Here is a 21,779-nt window from a genome sequence, read left to right on the forward strand (position 1 = left end):
CAAACACCGGCAGCAGTGTCAGGCGGTGACAATGTTGCAGTAACTTATTTTTACGATTTTATGTTATTTGTTTCTCAAGATGTTGTTTAATCAATGAGTTTTTGATATTGCAATGGATGATTTCACAACAAATTTGAGATAAATGTTGCAGCACAACAAATTTGAGATAATGTTGCAGCAAAAAGATATTCTTATTGGCCACCTCGATCCTTTCTTTTGATGTTGCAACTTGTGCTTCTATAACGTTGTAATAGAAATTCATTGATGTTGTGGTAGATATCTTGATTTGTTTCATCAATCTTTATTTTGATTGAAACATGTCATGATGAGGCATAAACTTAATGATTTTATGATGTTCTAAATTTTTTGCTTACATTGTTGAGATTAAATCCTCTTGATGTTGCAAACAGGGTCTTACAAGGTCTTTTTGTGATGTGGCAACATGTGCTTTTGTGATGTTGCAATAGCACTTATTACATATTATGGATGATGTCTTTATATTATGGCTGCACCGACCTTCCCTCCCATGGAAGAGCTTGAACTTTTTGTAACTCTTCCTAGATCTAATAGAGGGCGAGGGGGTGCCATCATCTAGCAAAGCCCTGCCTAGCAGCGACGATTCCTCACTGGGGAGTCATCGGAGACCGGCAATGAGTGGGGAGTAAATAGGCATGGCAAGAGGAGGGATGGTGATCACAGGTGTACGATGTTGTAGCTCACTCATGTGGTATAGGGGCATCATAGAGACTAGAAGGGCTAGCAAGAAATGTGCAGATTTTATGGCAGACATGTTGCAAATGTTTTTAAAACTTATTTTGACAATATTCTTATATGTTACAGGAGCTTTTTTGACTTATCATTTCCATAAATGTACAATGTTGCAGCAAGTTAATCGATTACTTGTGACTATCGTGTCAATGCTTGCACTTTTGAATTAACTATTTTTATTTATTTTGGTAACTATTATCAAATGTTTCAATAAGTTTTGGGATTTAGCTGCCATCAAAGGTAATCCTGCTCTAGCCCGCCGGTGCCCTTCTCGGCCCCACCGGCCACCTCCCTTTCTCCTTTCTCTACTCGGTCTCTTCCCATGTTGTCCCAAGATCTCTCAGAGCAGGGGGCCAGTTGCCGGAGCTCCCCCCGCTCACCGCAGCTGCGGAGGCCGCCCTTGCTTATGCGGCGGCTCATGCCTTTGCGGCTGCCTCGCCCGTTGCCGATCCTTGGGCCTTGCCGGTGTCTATGGGGCCCTCCTCCTAGGGTCCCAAGTGTTAGTGTTGATCTCATCCGACTTTGCCCAACGGTTAAGTCGGTCCTTGATCCAGTGCCCTGATCGGGGGCATCCAACCAAAACCGAGGTTGGTGGGCCCCCGTCGCGCTGCACTATTTAGAGGGAGGTGGGGGCCAGGGCGTAGACACAAGGTTCACCATGATCCCCACTTCCTGCTCTAACCCTACCGATCAAGGTAGTGCTGAAGTGGCGGGAAGTGTCACCATCGGACCACGGCACCTTGCTGAATAGTTATCGAAATTATGACAGTAAAGTTTATGTCATATTTCGAGGGGGAGAATATTAAGATCAATTAAGAAAAATACTCTTCATTAAGAGTGAGATAAAGATTAATTAAGAAAGATACTCTTCATTAAGAGTGAGATAAAGATTAATTAAGATAAAACCATTGGAGGAGTACAATGGTCACAACAATGATACCCCTAAGTAGAGTAATAGCTAAATTCCTGGACCTTTTAAAGTTCCGACAGGAAGATAGCGTAGTCAGTCTCAAAGATGTTAAGGTGGTGCTTAAAACGCCATATGAGATTTTAACGGATTAAACCCAAAATAAGATATTTTAGGATACACTATCTTTAGAAAAGATGTGAAGATCTGGGGGAGCATGGTATGTAGAAATATGTAGAGACCTAAGACTTGAAGAGAAGCGGGACTGTATGCCACTTCAGTGATTCAAAAACAATGAATCTCTCAATACTTGTTGATGTTGTATGACTTATACAACACCTGTTGTTGGCTTTTTGAAGAAGATAAATAATATAAACAAGGATCTTATAATATAGGAGCCTGTAGAATCAATTGCCTATTGGCAATAAAGGGCAACAACAGCCCCATATGAAAGTGCCAGTAGATGAGGCCCCAGAAGGTCTCAAAGAATTAGTAAACCAGTTTTTTCAATGACTATGAAGTCTATGTTAGTAAAGAAATTCAAATAGAAGGTGATTCCACCTCATTTAAAGAAGCAATGAGAAGCGTTTACTCATTTAAATGGCAAGAAGATATAAAGTTAAAATAAATTCGATGAATACCAATGATGTTTGGGACTTAGAAGTAATTCCTAATGGAGCCAAAACAGTAGGCTGCTAATGGGTCTATAAGACAAAATGTGATTCTAAAGGGAATATAGAAAGATATAAAGCATGACTTGTAGCAATATGCTTTACGTAAAGAGAATGAAAAGATTACGATGAGAGTTTTCTCTCCAGTCTCATGCAAGGATTCTTTAGAATCATAATGGTGTTCATGGCATATTATGATTTAGAAATACATTAGATGGATGTAAAGACGGCATTCATCATCGGAGATTTATACGAAAACGTTTATATGGCATAACCCAAAAGGTTTTGTCGTGGAAGAAAAGAACATAAGGGATGCCGCCTGTAGGAATCCATTTATGGGTTAAAAGTAAGTCTCTAGACAGTAGTATTTGAAGTTGATGAAACGATAAGAAAGTTTGGGGTTTAAAGAAAATGAGAAGGACAATACGTTTATGCGAAGTTCAAGAATGGAAAATTCATTTTCCACATCCTGTGAATAGATGACATTCTACTCACTAGTAGTGATGTTAATCTATCATTGGAGAAGAAGTTTGTCCTCAAATTTCAATGTGAATTATCTTGGTGAAGCGTCATTGATTCTAGGAATCGAAATTCACCAAGATAGAAGAAAATAGGGTATTAGGAATATCGCAAATGCATACTTAGAAAAGATTCTAAAGAAATAAAGTATGCATGCGAGTAAACCTACGCCTACTCCTATAGTTAAGGATAATAGATTTGGGAACTTTAAGTGTTCCAGAAACCAATATGAGATCGATCAAAAGAATATGGTTCCATATGCTTCAGCTGTTGAAAGTTTGATGTGTGTACAAGTACAAGTAAGAACTTACCCTGACGTAGTTTATATATCCAGTATATTTTGGCAGAAGTCCAGTTCAGATATAGATCACTGGAATTGAGTAGAGAATGTCTTGCAATTTTGCAAAGTATTATAGGCCTCATGCTGCGTAAGAAAGAATAAGAACTCTCAAATAGTTGAGGGTACAAAAGGTTAAGTCTTGACGAGATATGTAGTGAAATCCACAGTAGTTGCTAACACTCGCAGTTGGAGTATTATTATAGAAAAGCTCTAAAGAAACAGTTATGGTGTCATCAGTGATGTATACCATAGTATAGCTTGTCATGAGGCTTAAGGAACAGACAAAAGAAGGTCAAGGGAATTTATACTCAGATCTAACAATGGTAGACAACAACAATAACCATTTAAAGTAAGTTAACTCCTAAGACAACATGTCAAGTGTGCTGCCAAACACATTGACACTAAGTTATATGTTGTAAAGAAGAAAATCCAGAATTATTTTAAAAAGCATTGAGCACATAAGTACTGAGTAAGTACTTACGGATCCGCTTACCAAAGGCTAACCACCCAGTGCGTTCAGAGAACACACAGTCGACATGGGTTTATGAGAAAGCCTATGATTTCTGGATATTAAGGGCCTAGTTGAGTAACTGTTTCAAAACAGAGAGGTGCATTATAGCTGTTAAATCTAATGGCAACTGACCGTGACGATGAAGCACGCTCTATGCATTGATCTGTGATAGAATGGGAAAGAGATAAAGAAAGTTGAGTTCAAGTATGAGGTGAGATCAAAGGGGAGATTGTTAGTATTGATCTCATCCGCCTCGGCCTAACGGTCGAGTCGGGCCTTGATCCCGTGCCTTGATCGGGGGCATCCAACCAAAACCGAGGTTGGTGGCCCCCGTCGTACTGCACTATTTAGAGGGAGGTGGGGGCCCGGGCGTAGACACGAGGTTCACCATGATCCCCACTTCATGCTCTAACCCTACCAATTAAGGGAATGCTGAAGCGGCGGGAAGCGTCACCACCGGACCGCGGCACCTCGCGTCGCCGTCACTGCACCGCGCCACTGCAACTACTACACCGACGGGAGGGGACTCGAACAGGATCCACTCTAGGTAACGATGACCTAGGGCGAGGTACATCACCTAGTTTCCTATCTAAGTTATGTATTTACCCATTGATCTGCACCTAGAGGTTCTAGAAACCCTATCACCAAGGACAGGATCTCCTTCGCCGACTCGGAGGCCTCTGACGAGGACTCCGATGAGCCTTCCCCGATGGTCATCGACGGGAAGGGGAAGGCGGTCGTGAGGCCGCGCCAGGGGAGGACCAAGCGTCACTGTCGCCGCCGCAACATCCGCTCCACGTTCATGGCTGACGCCCGCCGCTCCCCTCCGCCGCGTGAGCATGGTTGGAGGACCTCGCCCCCACCTCCTCGCCCCTCTCCTCGTCGTCATCAGCCGCGGGCCTCTCTAGGGCGTAGAGGTTCCCCTCCCCCACGTCGTCGCTCGGACCATGACTCCGCTCCCCGCCTCCATGTCCCGCGGATGGGAGCGGCCATGGATGCGGATGGCTTCACTCTGGTGCAGAGCCGTCGTGCACCTGCCCGCGCCCACCGTCCTCGGCCCGTGCCTCCGGAGTTCATCGGGCTATGCTTCAACTGCCTTGCCGGCGATCACGTCCACGCGCACTGCAGGTTCCATTCGCGCTGCTACCTCTGCCACAGCACCAGCCACCGTGCAAGGAACTGCAAGCGTCACCTCCCCTCCTCCGGCGGTGCTTCCGTCAGGCACAGGGGACCGCCAAGGAGGCCACATCTCGTCCTCTGGCACGGTGTTGGGCCGCTCCTGCTCCACTGGCAGGGAGACTTCGGTGCCCCCAATCTGCGCACCGGAGTCTCCGCGGAGGTCGCCTGGCTGCCACCGTGCGTCAACGGCGCAACAGCAGGCGGGGCCGGCCGTCCAGGAGATTCAGTCGCCAACGCCTCCTCCACGAGGGAACACGTCGCCACGGACTCCACCGCCCACTCCACCTTCGCCCGGCCACGCCTCCGAGCTACTCGTCATCCCGCGGTCCGCGGAGCTCAACGCGGTGGAGTCCGCCCTCTCGTCGCTTGCCCTGGTGGCCATGGTGGGCGGGAACCGTCCCCCAGTCTCTCCGGCTGATGTTCGTCGCCAGCTCGTGTCCTTCTACAACCTGCCGGCAGACGCGTTCTCGGTATGTCGCTATGCCCCTGAGGATTTCCTCGTGAGGTTCAACAACGCCGACGACCTCGAGGACGTACTCCAGGGGCCGGTTCCGATGGGGACCCCGTTCTACCTGCTCTGGCGTCGTTGGCGCCGCCAATCCATGGCCGCCGCTGGCTCGCTCAAATACAAGGTGCTGATTGGCCTCAAGGGGATGCCGGCGCATATCTGGGGTATCCATTCCGCCCAGCGGATCCTCGGGACCTCTTGCGCCAACCTGGTGCCTGCCCCGGCGTCCGCCGCCGGCGAGGACCTGCGTGAGTTCGTCGTTGCAGCCTGGTGTGTCCACCCCGACTTCATCCCACACGAGCGGCTGATCGCGATCCCGGAGCCCGAGGTGCCCTTCGTCGTTGAACCAACACTGTACCTGAGGGAACACGAGGTCATTCACTCTGAGCTGCCTGTGCTCCAGTACGGGGTCCGTATTCGGATCATCGAAGTCCAAGATTGGACTGCGCCGCCGTCGTCGTCGGACGATGCTCCCGGCGACAGCGATGACAACAACCACCCCGACTGGGACTTCGGTGGAGGCCGTTCTGGCCATTGGCCGCGTCGACATCGCTTCAGCAATGGCGACGGCGACGGCGGCGGGGACGGGACAGGCGCCGGGGAGGGTGCGGCCCCGGACCCTATGATCGGGGCCCACTTTCAGTGTTGCTGCGGCCGCGGCCTTGGGCCACGTCGTTTGTCCTATCCTCCATGGTCATCCGAAGCCGCGCTCGACGGGTGGCATGGGTTGGGCGGCCATGCCAAAGACTGCTTTATCTCTTGACACCGCGCCCTCCTTCCTCCTCTCCACTCCAGGTGCGCGGGAATTCGATGCTCGTGGGACTCTACTCCAGTTCTGTCGCCCTCGTGGGACTCTACTCCACAACCTCCTCCTGGCCCAGAAGTGGCCCTGCTCCCATCCCCGGACCTCCTGGGCGTGTCCGCTGGGCCAAGCATTGTGGCCGACTCGGCCCATCCTGTGGCGCCTCACGTCGCACCGTCCACGCCGACTGCACCGGCTGCGCCTACCGCTACTCAGGCGACTGGGGTACAGGCGACTCCGCCGCCCGCACAACAGGTGGACGTCGCATCCTTCATCGCCTGCCTCAAGAAGCCCCTTGTCGAGCCGATTCTCGCCTCGGCACCTCGTCCGCCACCGACGAGGCGAGTCGATCATGATCTGGTGCCACGACGCAGTGATCGGCTGGCCGCGAAATCGGCCTATCGCGATCCGGTGCCGGAGAAGCAAGCACGGCGAGTCCTCCTCGGTAAATGGACCAACCGCTCCACGAACGCGGCTACCAGGACCCCGGACGAAACCATCGCCACCAGATTCCACGAAACCTTCGCGGACCCCCTGTCGTCTTCCAAGCGGGCGGCCATGCGGGAGCTCTTCCCTAAGACTGGTCAGCGTCGGAGCAGGGCGACGGCATCGCCCTGGTGAGCGTTCCAGGCTCACCGTCGCACAATTAGTTCTTTACTTAGTTACATCAAAGCGTTCCCCACCGTTTAGCGTGTTTGTGTTCACCCAACCTCCTACGGCACCTCGCCAAGTGTACTTAAAACTCTTAATGCGCGCTCTCAAAAAAAAACTTTCAATTTTCTTATTTGTTCATATATCTACAAAATGTATCATGTTGCGGTATAAGATATTGTAATGTTTTAATTGGTAATTTTGGTGCTTAAAATAGATGATTTCTCATGTTATGATACGACAAAGTTGAATATCACAGTGGGGCTTTAACTTGGATGTCGCAACAAAATTGAATATTGCAATCATTTTTTTTTCAATGTTTCATACACTAGATTCTATTGTGGAGATTGTGTCATCTTTTATGTTGCAATGACAAAATTTGAGCACTTCTGTTTATGATAAAAGATTAATTATTTTTGATGTTCCAATGTCCCTCCATCTCTCGTGTGCCGGTGGTACCATGCATGGGGCAATGGTGGTGTGCGGCGGTGCTCCAGCTACTGTTGACCTAGTGTTTTTCTTGCTACTCAGGGATGGAGTGGTTACACCGGTGGTCCATCATTTGGACGCTATCACTCAGAATAAATATTTGGGAGTGTAAAATATTGTGTATGCAATGTTTTCTACGGAGTCTTCGGATAGGAAGAAGATGGACGTTACATTTGAGCCCACCTATGTTTGTGTTATTCTTTTATTTCCTTCAGTTGATGTGTTCCTTATTTCATATTTCCTATCATTGGTCTTCTCTTTTTTTTTCAACCTATGATGTCGTGAACTTTTTTGCCCGCCGGGGGGGGGGGGGGGGGGGGGGGGGGGGGGGGGGGGGGGGGGGGCGGTGTTCCGTGTTCCTTTCTGTCGCCAAGGAACAAAATCTTTACATTTGACTTGTTGTGCATGCACTGATATACTTCGCCTCTCACCCATGCTGCATGATCACTCTTATTCTTGTTGTGCATGCACTACGCAAATCCTATGATAGGTTTGCTTATGATCACTCTTATCCATGAGCAACCTCCATCATTTATTAGTTTAGGATCACGACACAAGGTACTCAATTGGTATTCTTTTTATGCCAAACTCCAAATTATAGGGTGCTCCCAATGACCACCTTCAAAAGGTGTCAATTATCATCTTTAGTGGTAATTTTACCTTCAAAGTTTAAGTACATATCTCCTACAGGCATTCAACATATTTAGGGGAAACGGTTACTCTATGGTTTATGATCTTGACACTAAGGCCATTTTCAAGCCTATCTTGTGTGCTGCCATGCTACGCCTTTACCCCATTATGAGCCTGTTCGCTGATTGATTTCTGAGCTGATAAATCCAGCTAGTGCTGATTTGTTGTGAGAGAAAAACACTATTGGCTGCTCTGACTGAAACCAACGAGCAAACTATATGTTCTTGTCGGCTGCAGGATTGAATGTGGCCATATCGATCGTCGGAGCAGTTTCCTGATCCTGCAGCTCAGTGCTCCATGCCAACTATGCTTATTTCTGAGCGAGTCCTTCAAAAAATATCAGCTTTGCAGTCTAGATCGCTGTACTCGTATCTTTTGTCTTTCCGAAAATATTAATAAATTTCAACTCTTCAATCCATGTTTTTTTGTCAATCTCATGATAGGATTTTTGTTCTACAACATGCAGATCTCTATGCACACTTAACTGAAAAGAAAAATCGGCTATGGGACATCAACATCATTCGCCAGTACTCCTGAATTCTCTGGTTCACAAACCAAACCAGCTTCACAGAAGTGCTCAACCAAAGAATCGATCCGCAAAGTTATAACCTCTTGATGAAAATGTCTCCCTGCGGCTCCGGTGCTGTACTTGTATCTTATGACCTCTCCCAGCTGTCGAGTCCACTCCGGCTACTGTCACCAACAGCGTTGCAACCTTTTCTTGTTCGGCTCCAGAACTATTCCCTGAAGTCCCAGTAAGATAATCTTTACTTCGTATTTGTCCATGTTGCAATGTCACTTCTACTGATTGTCCAGGAGAGATTATACCGACTGCCGGAAAAACCTGTGGTAATCATGTGCTCTTTCAGTTCTCAAACAATTAAGCTCATGGCATCGAACAAATCTTAATTAGCAAAACAATCTTATAGTCTCTATTATCATTTCAGTGATATGCTTGACATGTAATTGAAAAACTCGATAGAATAAGATTTGCAGATTCACATTCACTAAACTTTATCTTTCCACCATCTTGGTTGAGCATAGCTAACAACACTTCCTTATATGTGCCTACATAAAGGGCAGTCATCTGTGTATAGTTCATGTCCCAAGGCTATAGCTAAACTACGCTCAAATGGTGTACCTTACCATTGGACAAGGAGAGAAGACAGAGCAGTAACCTACCTTCAGCCAAGAAGGGAAACCTGAGAAAGGTGTGCCAGATGAGTTTGGTGTCTGACCAATGATCTCAAAACAAGCCAACTCTTTTGTACTTCTGTTATGTAGTTTCACAACAGAAGGGTTTTGATCTTGCAGAATGATGTCATTAGTGCTGACATTTACTTCAGGGAAAGGCTCCAAGCCCTGAAGGCTCACTTCCTTATTTGAAGTCACTATTTCACCATATTTCTGCCTCATTGTTTGTTTGTCGACATGAGCAATATCCAAATTGAACACGCATTTTACAGGTTTGTGATCACTGTCCGTTGCTTCCATACAAGAGTCGTACCTAAAAAATGGAATAACAGACATTGCAAATTAATTAACAGGATTATATTATATTATATACCGCAAGGCAAGATAAGCAAACAACAAACTACTTACAGTGATATCGAACAAACTACAGGACATTCTAAAGAACACTCAATCTGTGAACTAGTTCGGCTGTCTCGATATAGAATTCTGTCACACCAGGCTGGAATACGCCTTTTCTCACTACTATCATAACCTATAAGGCAAATAAAAGTTAACTAGATAAGGTCACTATAATAAGTGCTTCAGGAGATCACTAATAAAGCACATACAAATTATTGCAATGTAGGTTATGCTAATGTAATCAATCCAGTACAGTGACTAAGAATTTAAACAGATAGTTTTATACCAGATAAGCTTGTTATGTGTTTCTCAAATTTATAAGTAGGGGGGAACTTAAATTCTCCTTCACGTAATCCCTGGAAGACTCTCCCAGATTTCATTTCTGCTCTTAGCTGATCATTCTCTCTCAACCAGTCAAAGCATCGCCGGGAAACCAAGCCCATTGCCTCATCGAAAGAAATGTCAGAAAGCCGGTAATTGAAGTCACCAAGAAACACGATCATGTCTGTATCTGACAACTCAGGCAGTCTTGATCCCTGTAAATAGCACCATGTTGGTCAGTTTACAATCACACAATCTAGATACACAATAACTCTACAAACTGAAAAACAAATGAAGATGACTAACAGCATACATTTGTTCCTCGAAGAAGCTGAGCAGCAGAACCAGAAACTGTAACAACAACACAAGTGTATATAAGCTCAAATTTTCACTTCCATAATTATCGCTGAATGATATTAGCAAAAGTTTGGGCGAAATCTTTGCAAACTTGCATGTCCATAAGCAAATGCAGATAAGTTAATGGGAGAATATGGATTACCTGATGTTGTCAATAATCCATTGGAAGGGGAAGAAAATGTCATTGATCTGAAGACATGGTCAAAGTCTTCATTCCGTCTGCTCACAGCTTCCATATGTGCAGCAAAATGACAATTTACAAAGCAAATGCTTCTATCATGTATTCTCATTCTCAACCCTACTGCTCCCTAAAATAATCAGATACATCAAAGATACAGTGAGTTAGCCCATTGATCTGCAAGAAAACCTACTGGTATGATCAAACAAAGTGCAGAAACAAATGATTTCTTTCCATTTTCATTGAAACTGTGATCAAGCAAATATGAACATCACATGTCAGTGCAGGGGAATGCTCAGTTTATCGAAAGTGCCAATCTTTCCCTGAATACGCACAAAGCACAAAGCAGTGGTAATGCATGACAGACGAGACAGAGAGGATGAATCATGTTTCATTTATTAGGAAGCATTTCCAATAGAAACTCGTATATTAGTGCAATAGCACAAGCTTGAAGCGTCCAACCGTTGGTATGGATGAAGGATTGATGCGTAAGAATACAGAATGTGTCAGCGCACTAACACCATGTTATCAATCATGTGATGTTAAGATCCTACCAAGTCCAATCCATTTATCCTTCATCCAAAGACAATCTTGGAAACTAGCATGATCACACCAAGATATGAGTTTCCACCAGATAATCCAAAATACTTATACTTGGTTAATTTATATTGCCACTAAACAAAATGACAATAATGTCAGATACTATTGTTGTAATGCTACCTTCATTTCGGAAAGAAAAGAAGAATTATCTTCTTCCCCTCAACCCAATTGGTCATGTGAAATCTTACTGGAATCAATAAAGGTTCTCAGCTAAATTAAGATGTGCAGCTCAGCACAGCAACCACAAATAACTTGAATTAATCAAACTAAAGAAGTTTGTTCTTTCACAAAAAGGATGTTCAAGAAATAAGTGCCTGGACATGGAATGCATGAAAGAGGATTCACATCAACATGTTTCTTAGACCTCAGATTTCAGCACCCAAGAAACAAGGGAGATCATATAGCATGAGCTACTTAATAATCAATACATAATATTCACATTAGCGTGGGCGCGGGGGGTCGGTACAATAACATGAGCACCTTATTGCCGATTGCTCGTCCTAATCCACATGCCACTGCCGCATTGTCAATGTCTCCAATGAACTGCTTAAGATTTATTCTGACCCTGAAAAAAGAAGAATCTAAATAATTCCCATGATAACAGGATCAAATCAAAGAAAAAATGGCCAGGCCCTGCTCAGATTACCATACAGCAATGAGTAATCCAGCCATCTGTCTTGAACCAACACGCACAAAGGAGTGGCCCTTCAAAATCTGGCCAATTACATCCAACCACCACTCTCCATTTGGACTTCCCTCTAGTCCTACCTAAAGCCAGTAGGAATGTTACAAGGAATTCAACATTTACAAATAGTAAAAAATGGTAGCCATTTTTAAATAGTTAAGTCTATTAGTATTCTTGAAAAAAAAACAAGGGATGAATTAGAAACAGGTAATAAACAAACATCCTCTTTGCAACAACCTCATCACAGACAATTTGTGAAACTCTGAAAACTGAAAAGCAAGCCATAATTCTAAAAAAATTCGCAGCCCTGCAGGTAAAATTTACGCCAAGCTCAGGATTGAACAATGAGGCAATGGTATGTAACCAAAAAAGAATTCAACTAACTAGTTGTTAACCAAAATTTAATATGCAGTATTTTGATCCAGCACTACAAGTTTCTAGGAGTTGGTCTAGCCCAGCATATAGGACATAACTTCAAATGACTAGCAGAAATAACCATTATTTAAAAACTAATACAAAAAAACTAAAATTTCTGAATGTGACATCTGTACCGTTTCTTTGGCTGCAGACATTGCAAGAAAACCAGCACCCATGTCCACCTCCTGCAATCCAATTACAACAACCCCAACCTCTGGTGTTGGGAGTTTTAGCCAAGCTCTTAAAGACTCATAGGATGCCTTTTCTTGCCCAACATTCCAAGAACCCACTAATACTTTCATGTATTCAAAACTTTTGTATGATGAATCTTTCTCAATCAACTCTGAACGCAAAATGCTGTCAAGAGGCCCTGGTGATGACAAGTTCCATCCACGGATTCCCCCATGACCAGCCAGTGTAAAGATATATGAACCTCCAACTGCCATACTCAGAATTGGACTACTATGTGCAATCCATCCTCCTAACAAGTTGCCTTCAAGGTCCAACAGCTGGATGTTGCCATCCATGTAACCCACCCATATTCTTGTTCCAAAATTGTAAATGCATTGGACAGATGATGAATGATGCAGGAACTCTTGCAGACGATTACCACTGCCATCCCATTGGGCAAGAGAGCCATTTGCCGATCCTGTCCAGATCATCCCATCCGTTGACATTGTAAATGCTTCAATTCGTCGAGTGTCATCTCCAAAACCTGCTTTAACAGCAACTCTCCGGACTGCATCAGCTGCTCCCAACAAAGCATTTCGTGATCTCTGCAAGAAACCAACAGGACTGCGAGCTTTCTCTTTCCTCGGAGAGAACAGAGTTTGCTTTGTCCCATAGCTATATGGATCCTGAGCAGATAAGATGTCAAAACGGGTATCAACTTGGCCATCAATGTTTACCACTTTTAGAAGCTCCTTAGTGCGAGAATCCCTGCATAGCAGAATAGATAACAGTATTACACAAATACAGAAATAGCTGGACTAATGTCATTCAAATGCAACAAGATAAATGAACACATGAAGTGTACCAGAGTGCAAATGTGAGGTAACCAGCACTCCATACTTTTGATCTAGAATTGTCAGACAATAGAAGTTTTACATCTACGGCAGGCAAAGGACAGGCCCCTCCATCACTGACCATGTCCCTAAGGTCAATGGATGATCTTTCAACTAAAAAGGAGGTCTTACGCTTTTCTTCTGTTTGTGAAATGAGTGACTTCTGAATAGGTTCTCCATACCATACTTTGATTGCTCCCCCTTCAGACCCAGACCACAAATCGCCTATAAGACATGCAAGAAACATCACTACATCAGTATTTCATGGGTGCGTGATTGGAGAGGTAGGTTACTGTTGATAACACTACTCCCTGCATTCCATAATAGTAGCCCAAGCACTCCATGTATATGATTGCTATTCAAATTAATTGTTAATGTTCTGATTCAATTCTGAATAACATAGCAGCTAAATATATTTACCAAACCAATGATACAGACCATAACATGATCTAGAACGTTCGCAGCGTGTGGCTACTTTTCAATTGGTCGATTACTTATTTCCGCTGATAGTTAGTAGGCACACAACAGGCATCCAACTATCTTGTACATATGCTCGACAGGACCTAGAATTAGACAAGGGCATACAACTTCTTGAATAGCCAATGTTCTGTATTGGGTACCTAAAAAGAGAACCCCGCGTCATCTCTCCAAGAGGCGACTCGGGGCGACGTGCCCGTGCCGCCGAAGGGCCTCTCCCTCGGCCAGCTGCCTGGCCACCGCCGCCGCCGCTCTCCGGTTAGCAGTGGTGCTAAAAAAGGCAGCCATCAGCAGCCCCTTCCCTCCCCCCCACCCCTCCTCTCTCCCCCAGCCTCTCCCTGGTCCCTGCTCACCACTAGCCGGGTGGCCGACGACATGACCCGCGGTGCCCTCCACTCCAGATCTACGATCACCGAATATTCTGCCGTTAGCGAGCTCGCTCGGTCGTCTGGGGCCAGTTCCGACCTCTGCGGCGGCCGGGGGCCTGCTGCGCCCGCACCTTGTCTTTGTGTTGCCAAGGGCGGATGACAACGAGCGGTTCGAGAACCACCATCACCTAAGTTTGTGTCGCCAAGGGCGGATGACGACGAGTGGCTCTATGCGACTCATGGGCAGTCACCGGTCCGCTATGGTTGACAACATCATCGGCGATGCAACTCCCCCAGGCTCGCACAACATGACCTCGACGCCAAGCTGTACCTCGCGAGCAATTGGGAGCCATGCTCGTTTTGCGGAGGCGGAGGGAGACGAGGCCTGGCGGATGGCGATGCAGATCAAGAGATCGATGTGGTGGTGCGGAACCGCACTTGGGATCTCACGGATCTCCAACATGGCCATCGAGCTATCACCCTTAAGTGGGTGTTCAAGCTCAAGAAGGACCAGGCCAGAAAGTGGTCAAGCACAAGGCGTGGTTGGTGGCCTGTGGCTTTGTCCAACAGCCGGGCGTCAACTTCGTGGAGGTGTTCGCGCCAGTCGCCGCTTGGAGTCGTTGCGGCTCGTGCTAGCCTTGGCTGCCTAGGAGGGGTAGCCCGTCCATCACATGGACGTCAAGTCTGCGTTCCTTAATGGGGACTTGAAGGAAGAGGTGTATGTGTGACAGCCGCCAAGCTTCGTCGTCGCCGGACAAGAAGGCAAGGTGCTGCGGCTGCGCAAGGTCCTCTATGGCCTGCGTCAAGCGCCACACGCCTAGAATGAGAAGCTCGACCGCACGCTCAAGGAGGACGGCTTCCACCAAAGGGAGTATGAGCACAGGGTGTATCAGCATGGTAACATTATCTCGCTCCTCTTGGTCAGTGTGTACGTGGACAACCTCGTCATCACTAGCGTGTCACAGGACAGAGTGGAGAAGTTCAAGGCCAAGATGAAGACATCATTTCACATGAGCGACCTCGGTCTGCTCTGCTTCTACTTGGGCATCGAGGTGCACCAGGGCGACGATAGCATCACACTGCAGCAAGGCCACTACGCCAAGCGCATCCTCGAGCTGGCGGGCATGGCCGGCTGTCCGGTCCACACCCCCATGGAGGAGCGGCTCAAGTTGAGCCGAGAAAGCACGGCGGACCGTGGACCTGACGCACTATCGGCTGATCGTTGGAAGCCTCTGCTATCTTCTACACACCTAGCTAGACCTGGCGTTTGCTGTCGAGTTCGTGAACCAGTTCATGGAGAAGCCCACGGGGGAGCATCTCCACGCGGTAAAGCGCATCCTACGCTACATCGCAGGGACCCTGAACTTTGGTCTGTGCTACGGACGGCAGACTGGAGTAGCGCGGCTGGTCGGATATTGCGATGCTGATAGCAACCTGGCTGGTGGCGTAAACACGAGGAAGAGCACCAGTGCATCCTCTTCTTCTTCGGTGACTGCTTGATCAGTTGGCAGTCGATCAAGCAGCGTGTGGTGCGTCTTCTTGCGAGGCAGAACTCAAGGTGGACAGCAAGTCTGCCCTGGCACTTGCAAAGAATCCCATCTTCCATGACAGGAGCAAGCACATTGATCTCCGATATCATTTCATCCGGGACTGCATGGAGGAGGGGAGCATTAATGCTAGCTACATCAGCAACAATGACCAGCTCGCCGATATCCTAACCAAATCACTTGGGCGAGTCAAGTTCCAAAAATTGTGCGCAAGAATTGGAATGGTCAAGATCAGTCCCAAGCATGGACACAAGGATTAGGGGGATAATTGATAGATAAATAATCCTTGTGTCAATCCTTTGCTTAGCTAATAGAGTCATATTAGGTTTTCTGCTGACCCTTGGTCAGCAAGTCTCCTAGCTTGGTCAATAAGCTTTCTTGGCATGTAAGTAGTCAAGTCTTAGGATGTAAGTCAAGGTCTTCTCTTACGGAAATGATATGGCTCACACGTCCGGACGTGTGTCCTTGATCCGGACGCCAATGTGGCTCAAACATATCCACATAATCAACATGTCCTCTCCTAACCTGTATTTTATTCTATACCACTGGCTCGTTCCTATCCACTTAAATGCTCTCCTCTCTCATTTGGCCTCATCTCTCTCCCCACCTCTCCCCACACAACAGAGAAGATGGCTCAGGCCACTGCTGTCACTGATATACCTCTCGTCGCCTACCAGCCGTGCCTTCAACTCACAACGGGGCCAGGATGTTGTTGTGTTTGCAGAGTTCTCGCGCAGCGGATCTCCACGTAGCCACAAGCGAGTTCGCAGCAGAGAACATCATCTCTGAGAGCGGCAAGAAGGTGCCCATCGGGAGCACCATGGCCGGCAGGAATGCTGCTTCCTTGGAGCAGCATGTCAATGGTTCACTGATTTTTCCACGAAATGTATTTCAATAACTTAGATTGTTTGTTGCAATTGGTTTTCTTGTAGGTTGCAGTATCTCTATGGGATGTTTGAAATAAGTTGATTTTTGGATGTTCTTGCATTTCAGTACCCATTTTGGGATGTTACTGTTGTATTTTTGCAGATGTTCTAGCATTAGCTATGTGGTTCTGTAGTGTTCTAATGGGAGATTTTGGTTGTTGCAATAGTTGATTTGAGATGTTGCAACATGTTTTTTTGGATGTTACATGAGGCGGTTCAATATGTTTCATCGGCTAATTTTCTTATGTCACATGGTTTGATTTTGAAATGTTACGGTTTGAACGTGAAGCAAAAGGCAATGTTGCGGTGAGATTTTTTTTTTTTGCTCAAACTAGCTACGTGCATACGTGTGATGTTCTAGCTTTGATTTGTATTGTCAATGTTGCATAAGTTTATTTTCAATGTTGCATACACTATTTCTTTAGTGTTGCGAACCTTGTTTTTCAATGCTGCGAGCAATGATTACCATCTGATTCATTTCTCTCTTTCCATCTCTCTCCCTCATGTACGGCAAGGTGCGGTGTTTGAGCCGGCGCTATAGGGAGCGCAACCATCATCGACAGGTTTTACTATTTGCGTCATAGAAGAAAGGAGGGAGCCACAATGTGTGTCAGCAAAGGGAGGGGGAGGAGCGCTGGGGGTGGGACGAGCAGCGGAAGCGTCTGGACAGATTGCTTCTGTCCACACATCTGGGCGCTAGTAGCCCTGCTTTTTTTAGGCTGTAAGAAAGCCACTAGGACTGTTTTTCTGTACTCCTATTCAGCTATAAATACGAGGTGAATAGACCAGCCAGCTGCAGCTCATAGCAGTAGCAGCCCACAATCAGCCTCCACCATCTCTATCAAAGTGTAGTGCAGCAGCAGCAGCTTAACAGCTGCATATACTACTATCGATCCTAGCCCAGTTCAGCCACCATTCTCTCTCAAAGAGTGGTGTAGCAGCAGCTTAACAGCTGCATATACTACTATCGATCCTACAATTGCCAACAAGAATGTAAGCAAGTAACTGAACGTATGTAACCACTAGGTAGCACAAAACAAGACTGATCTGGAGAAAAAATTTAGAATGCAGGATAACTACAGGGATTAAAAAATACAGCTCTGCTTTCGTGGTTACTATCTCCAAACCTCCCGTGAGGCTTCCTAAAGGTTCAAAGGCAAAATCATTCACGATCCTCCAATAATCAGGAATGTAGTGCTACCTTGTATCTGAATACGTGCAAAACCAGCTCTGATCGACAGAAAATAGAGGCGAGGAGACCTACCATAGGGAGAGACAGCCAACGCGAACACTGGCCCACGGTGTGCCTCCCATGAGAGGCACTCCCCCGCCTCCGGTCCAGGATCCGCGTTCCACCCCATGATCCGGCCGTCCGCGTGGCCGCTCCACACCACGCCGCGACCGGGGTCCGCCGCGAGGCAGAGCGTCGGGGGCGTCCTGCGCGACTCCTTGAAGGGCGCAGACGCCTCATCGCCCCAACGCTGCTGAGACGCCGGCGACCGGAAGGCATCTGCGAGGTCCCACGCCCTGACGCCAGCCTCGCCCGCGGCCCAGAGACGGGCGCCGACGCCGGCCTCGGCCCGGGAAGCATCGCAACAGCAGGCGAGCGCTCGGAGCGCCGCACCGGCCTGCGACTCCCTGGGCGGGCGCGGGCGCAGGTCGAGCGGGGGCGGGCGGTCGGCGCGCACCGCCGTGCGCACGGGCGGGAGGTGCGCGCCGGAGGCCGGGGCGGCGGCGAACTCCGGGATTGAGCCCGTGTGGTGTGGCCCGGGGGGCGGTGGCCATACTTGTACTGCGGCGGCCGGGGAGCGGGAGGCCGCGGCGGGGAAGGCGGGGAGTGAGTGGCTGGGGTGGAGGAGCTGCGGCTGATGCTGATGCGATGCCGGAGCGGCGCGGGGGCGCGGGTCAGAGAAGGAAGCGGAGGCGGAGGCGGAGGCGGAGGCGGAGGTAGCAGCGGAGGGAGTGGAGGCGGGCGGGAGGGAGGCGGATCGGTGGGGCGTGGCGAGGCGAGGCGAGGTGGAGGGGATGGGGGCCGGGGGAGGGGGAGGGGGAGGGGACGGGGAGGAGATGGAAGTGGAGAGGAAGAAGTCGTCGGGTAGGTCGTCCCACGGCGATGAGGCGGCGCCGGCTGGGGAAGCGAAGGGATTGATGGTGCCGCCGGGATCCGCCATTGGGGAGGTCTAGGCCGAGTCGAAGGGAGGATCGGGGAGAGGGAGAAGCGCAGCACTGCACACTTGCAGGCTGCAGTGCAGGCCGGCGTGAATATCCTTTTCGGTCGTGCTAGATAGTCGGCCAGCTGTTCGGTTTGCACATGCTGCGGAGACGCGGGCCAAGGGCCAAGGCCATATCCAGCCGTCCTCCTTTCCTAACACTGAATTGAAAAAAACTGTTACTTCGTAGCTCCAGAAGTTCCTAAACCTAACTTCAATAAAAAAAAATTCTCAGTCACTCAAAATATAGATTCCCACCCCATAAATAAAGGGGAAACCTCTCCTCCACTAATCCACTATTTTTCTCATAGGAGATTAGATTTTCTCATTTGGTTAAAGAAAAGAACCTCAAAATCCCATAACACGTTTTGTATCACACTCAATAACTAATTTATAGGGTTAGAGTTTTCTCCACCGTGAGCATCTCCAACCGCCCCTTTTTTAACCCCAATAAGAAAAATGATTATTTTAGAGGTCTCGTAACTCTAACCGTTCTCAAATTCAACCCTAATAAAAAAATTGTCCGTCCCTCGAACCGTAGCCTCAAATAAAGGGGAGATCGGTGAATGAATGTCAAGATAGACAGGTCGTAGGGGGAAAAAAGTCCATGCCGATTTCATGCTTCTCCTGTCATGCGTGCACTGTGGCCTGCCTCCCTGTCAGTAGTTGGCTCGGGGCATGTTTAGGTCCACTCGAAAATACCAAATTTTTCAAGATTTCTCGTCACATCGAATCTTTGAACGCATGCATGAAGTATTAAATATAAATAAAAAATAAAACTAATTACACAGTTTAGACGAAATCCACGAGACGAATCTTTTAAGCCTATTTAGACTATGATTGGACACTATTTATCAAATAACAACGAAAATACTACAGTAGCATTTCGCCAAAAAATTCGGCATCCAAACGGTGCCTTGGCTCGAAGCAAAAGGGAAAAGGAGGCCTCGAGCGCATTCATCGAATCATGAGGACTGTTTTAAGTGAAAACGCAATTTTATCAAGAGCATTTTCAAGAGATTAACAAAAAAAACTAGCTAAATTTATTGATTTAGCTACTCTCTAAAATAGATTTGAGAAAAATATATTAGAGTACTCTAACAGACTCTGTAAAACCAAAAAGATGGATGGCTAATGAGTAGGCTATCTAAAAACAAAGAGCGAATGAGTTAGGACAGAGAGCAACTAAGTTTGAAGAGTCATTTATAAGATCTATTGGAGACATCTTTCTTTTAATAATAACCAAGTTTACTTTTAGAAAACGACTAGGTTCGTGCATGTGCGTTGCTACGGGACAGCTAAACTTTTGTACTAAAAACACATGGATCACACGATAAAATAACAATATTGTAAAATTAAATACCAACGTTAAAGTGACATTTAATTGAAAAAACACTTTCGTGAAATTAACACAGTCACGGAGAGCGCGGCGTCGCAAGCTCAAACTCTACTGTATAGTCCTTTTCCATGATGCGGCTAAGATAATATTTTATATCAGCAAAAAGAAATCTATGATATCTATTTTCTTTCGTACGCCAATAAATCCACGAATAAGTTCCTCCATTTGTTCTACTTACAGCTTTCCAACCTTCCCCAAAAGTAGCAAAAAATAGAAACCACGTGCCTCAAAGACATGTCTGCAATAATAGCTCTTATAGCACATTACAAGATTTAACATTCTGGAATGGCCCCAATAAATTTCATACCCATTCTAGACCACTTGAATAATATCCATTATCAATCAACATACATTCAAAGATTATAAATAGTTAAAGGTCGCAACTGATGGCACAATCAACTCAATGAACGAGATGTAGTCATGTTTCAAACTTCCTTGTAATTTTCGAAGTTAGAATAAATCAGCCATATTTGTAGAAGTTGTAATGCTCAACTAAAGTTTCAGCCATCACCATAGTACTTGAATATGCCATCACACTCGAACATGACTGAAGTTAATAATCAAATATTATATTTTTTTTTGCATCCAGAACTAATTCTACAGCCTATGTAATGTACAACACAGTATAGTAGTACATGTCATTTGGATAGGACAAATCTTTCTAGTTGTATCGGTGGTAGCTTCATCATCAAATGCGCATTTGATACAAGGATTCATAGATCAAAACAACTTGAGGAATACATGCCAGGACAAAAAAAATGTAGTTTACAAATATCATCTGGCATGTAAGCTTCCCTCCACTTGAGTCTTTCCCCCAACATTTTTCTTAACTTGGCAACAATTACGGGCCTCTATCTTTTACAGGAGTGAGGTTTGTTTCCTTTCTTTTGAATCGCAAGGAACGGTTTTCTTCCTTTTGAAATCACGGAGCGAGGTTTGTTTCCTTCTTTCGAATCGCAAGGGAAGGGCGTAGGAGCGAGGGGTGCGGGATCGCAGCAGGCAGAATGATGGACCCAAGTTAGAATGTCGCATGTGGCTGCTAGGCACCTATTACCTAAAAATAGTGAGATCGTTCTGACTCCTTGAAAAATCTCTTGTGGCTTCTAGGCACCTATTGCCATATACTGTACAGGAAATGTGGCATGAGATAAAGAAGAGAAAAAATGTATCATTAGTGCATTGTTCATCAACTCTGAAGTATATATACGTAACTACAACAAAAATGTGATAGTACCTGAATTGTTCGTCAGTCGTCACCCAAGAGCCAGCAGAGATAACCGGAAGGTACAGATTAATCGGAACCAACAAGATATCTTCAAGAAATTTTGCAAGCTAAAATGCAAACAAGCACAAATGGACCCACTTACAATTTATTTATGCACAATACACGCAGAAAGTTCAGTAAGCGTGAAGTATACCTTGAGTCTTGCTTGTACTGACAGCAGGCACTATTTACTGAACCACAAACACATGTCATTAGATAACATAATATTGTCGGGCATATTTGAATAAATAAGTTTACTACTAAGATATCAGATTATGGGTGTGCCAGATCATGAACAATAAGGCATGCTGGATGCTAAACGGTAGGGAGCAAAACAT

At 46.3% G+C, this 21,779-nt stretch overlaps 1 protein-coding gene across 1 annotated transcript; it reads right to left on the reverse strand.

Moving 5' to 3' along the window:
• Positions 1-7,958: 7,958 nt before the first annotated feature.
• LOC136477314 (type II inositol polyphosphate 5-phosphatase 15-like) lies at positions 7,959-18,827 on the reverse strand. Its single transcript, XM_066475444.1, has 11 exons — positions 17,833-18,827; positions 13,223-13,475; positions 12,321-13,125; positions 11,731-11,852; positions 11,565-11,649; positions 10,449-10,614; positions 10,263-10,300; positions 9,915-10,164; positions 9,638-9,761; positions 9,218-9,542; positions 7,959-8,879 (listed from the first exon to the last, which is right to left on the reverse strand). The coding sequence occupies exons 1-11, from the start codon at positions 18,737-18,739 to the stop codon at positions 8,613-8,615; spliced, it is 3,342 nt and encodes a 1,113-aa protein (XP_066331541.1). The 5' UTR covers positions 18,740-18,827; the 3' UTR covers positions 7,959-8,612.
• Positions 18,828-21,779: the final 2,952 nt, after the last annotated feature.

Source organism: Miscanthus floridulus, chromosome 8, assembly GCF_019320115.1.
Source record: "Miscanthus floridulus cultivar M001 chromosome 8, ASM1932011v1, whole genome shotgun sequence".
NCBI lineage: Eukaryota > Viridiplantae > Streptophyta > Magnoliopsida > Poales > Poaceae > Miscanthus > Miscanthus floridulus.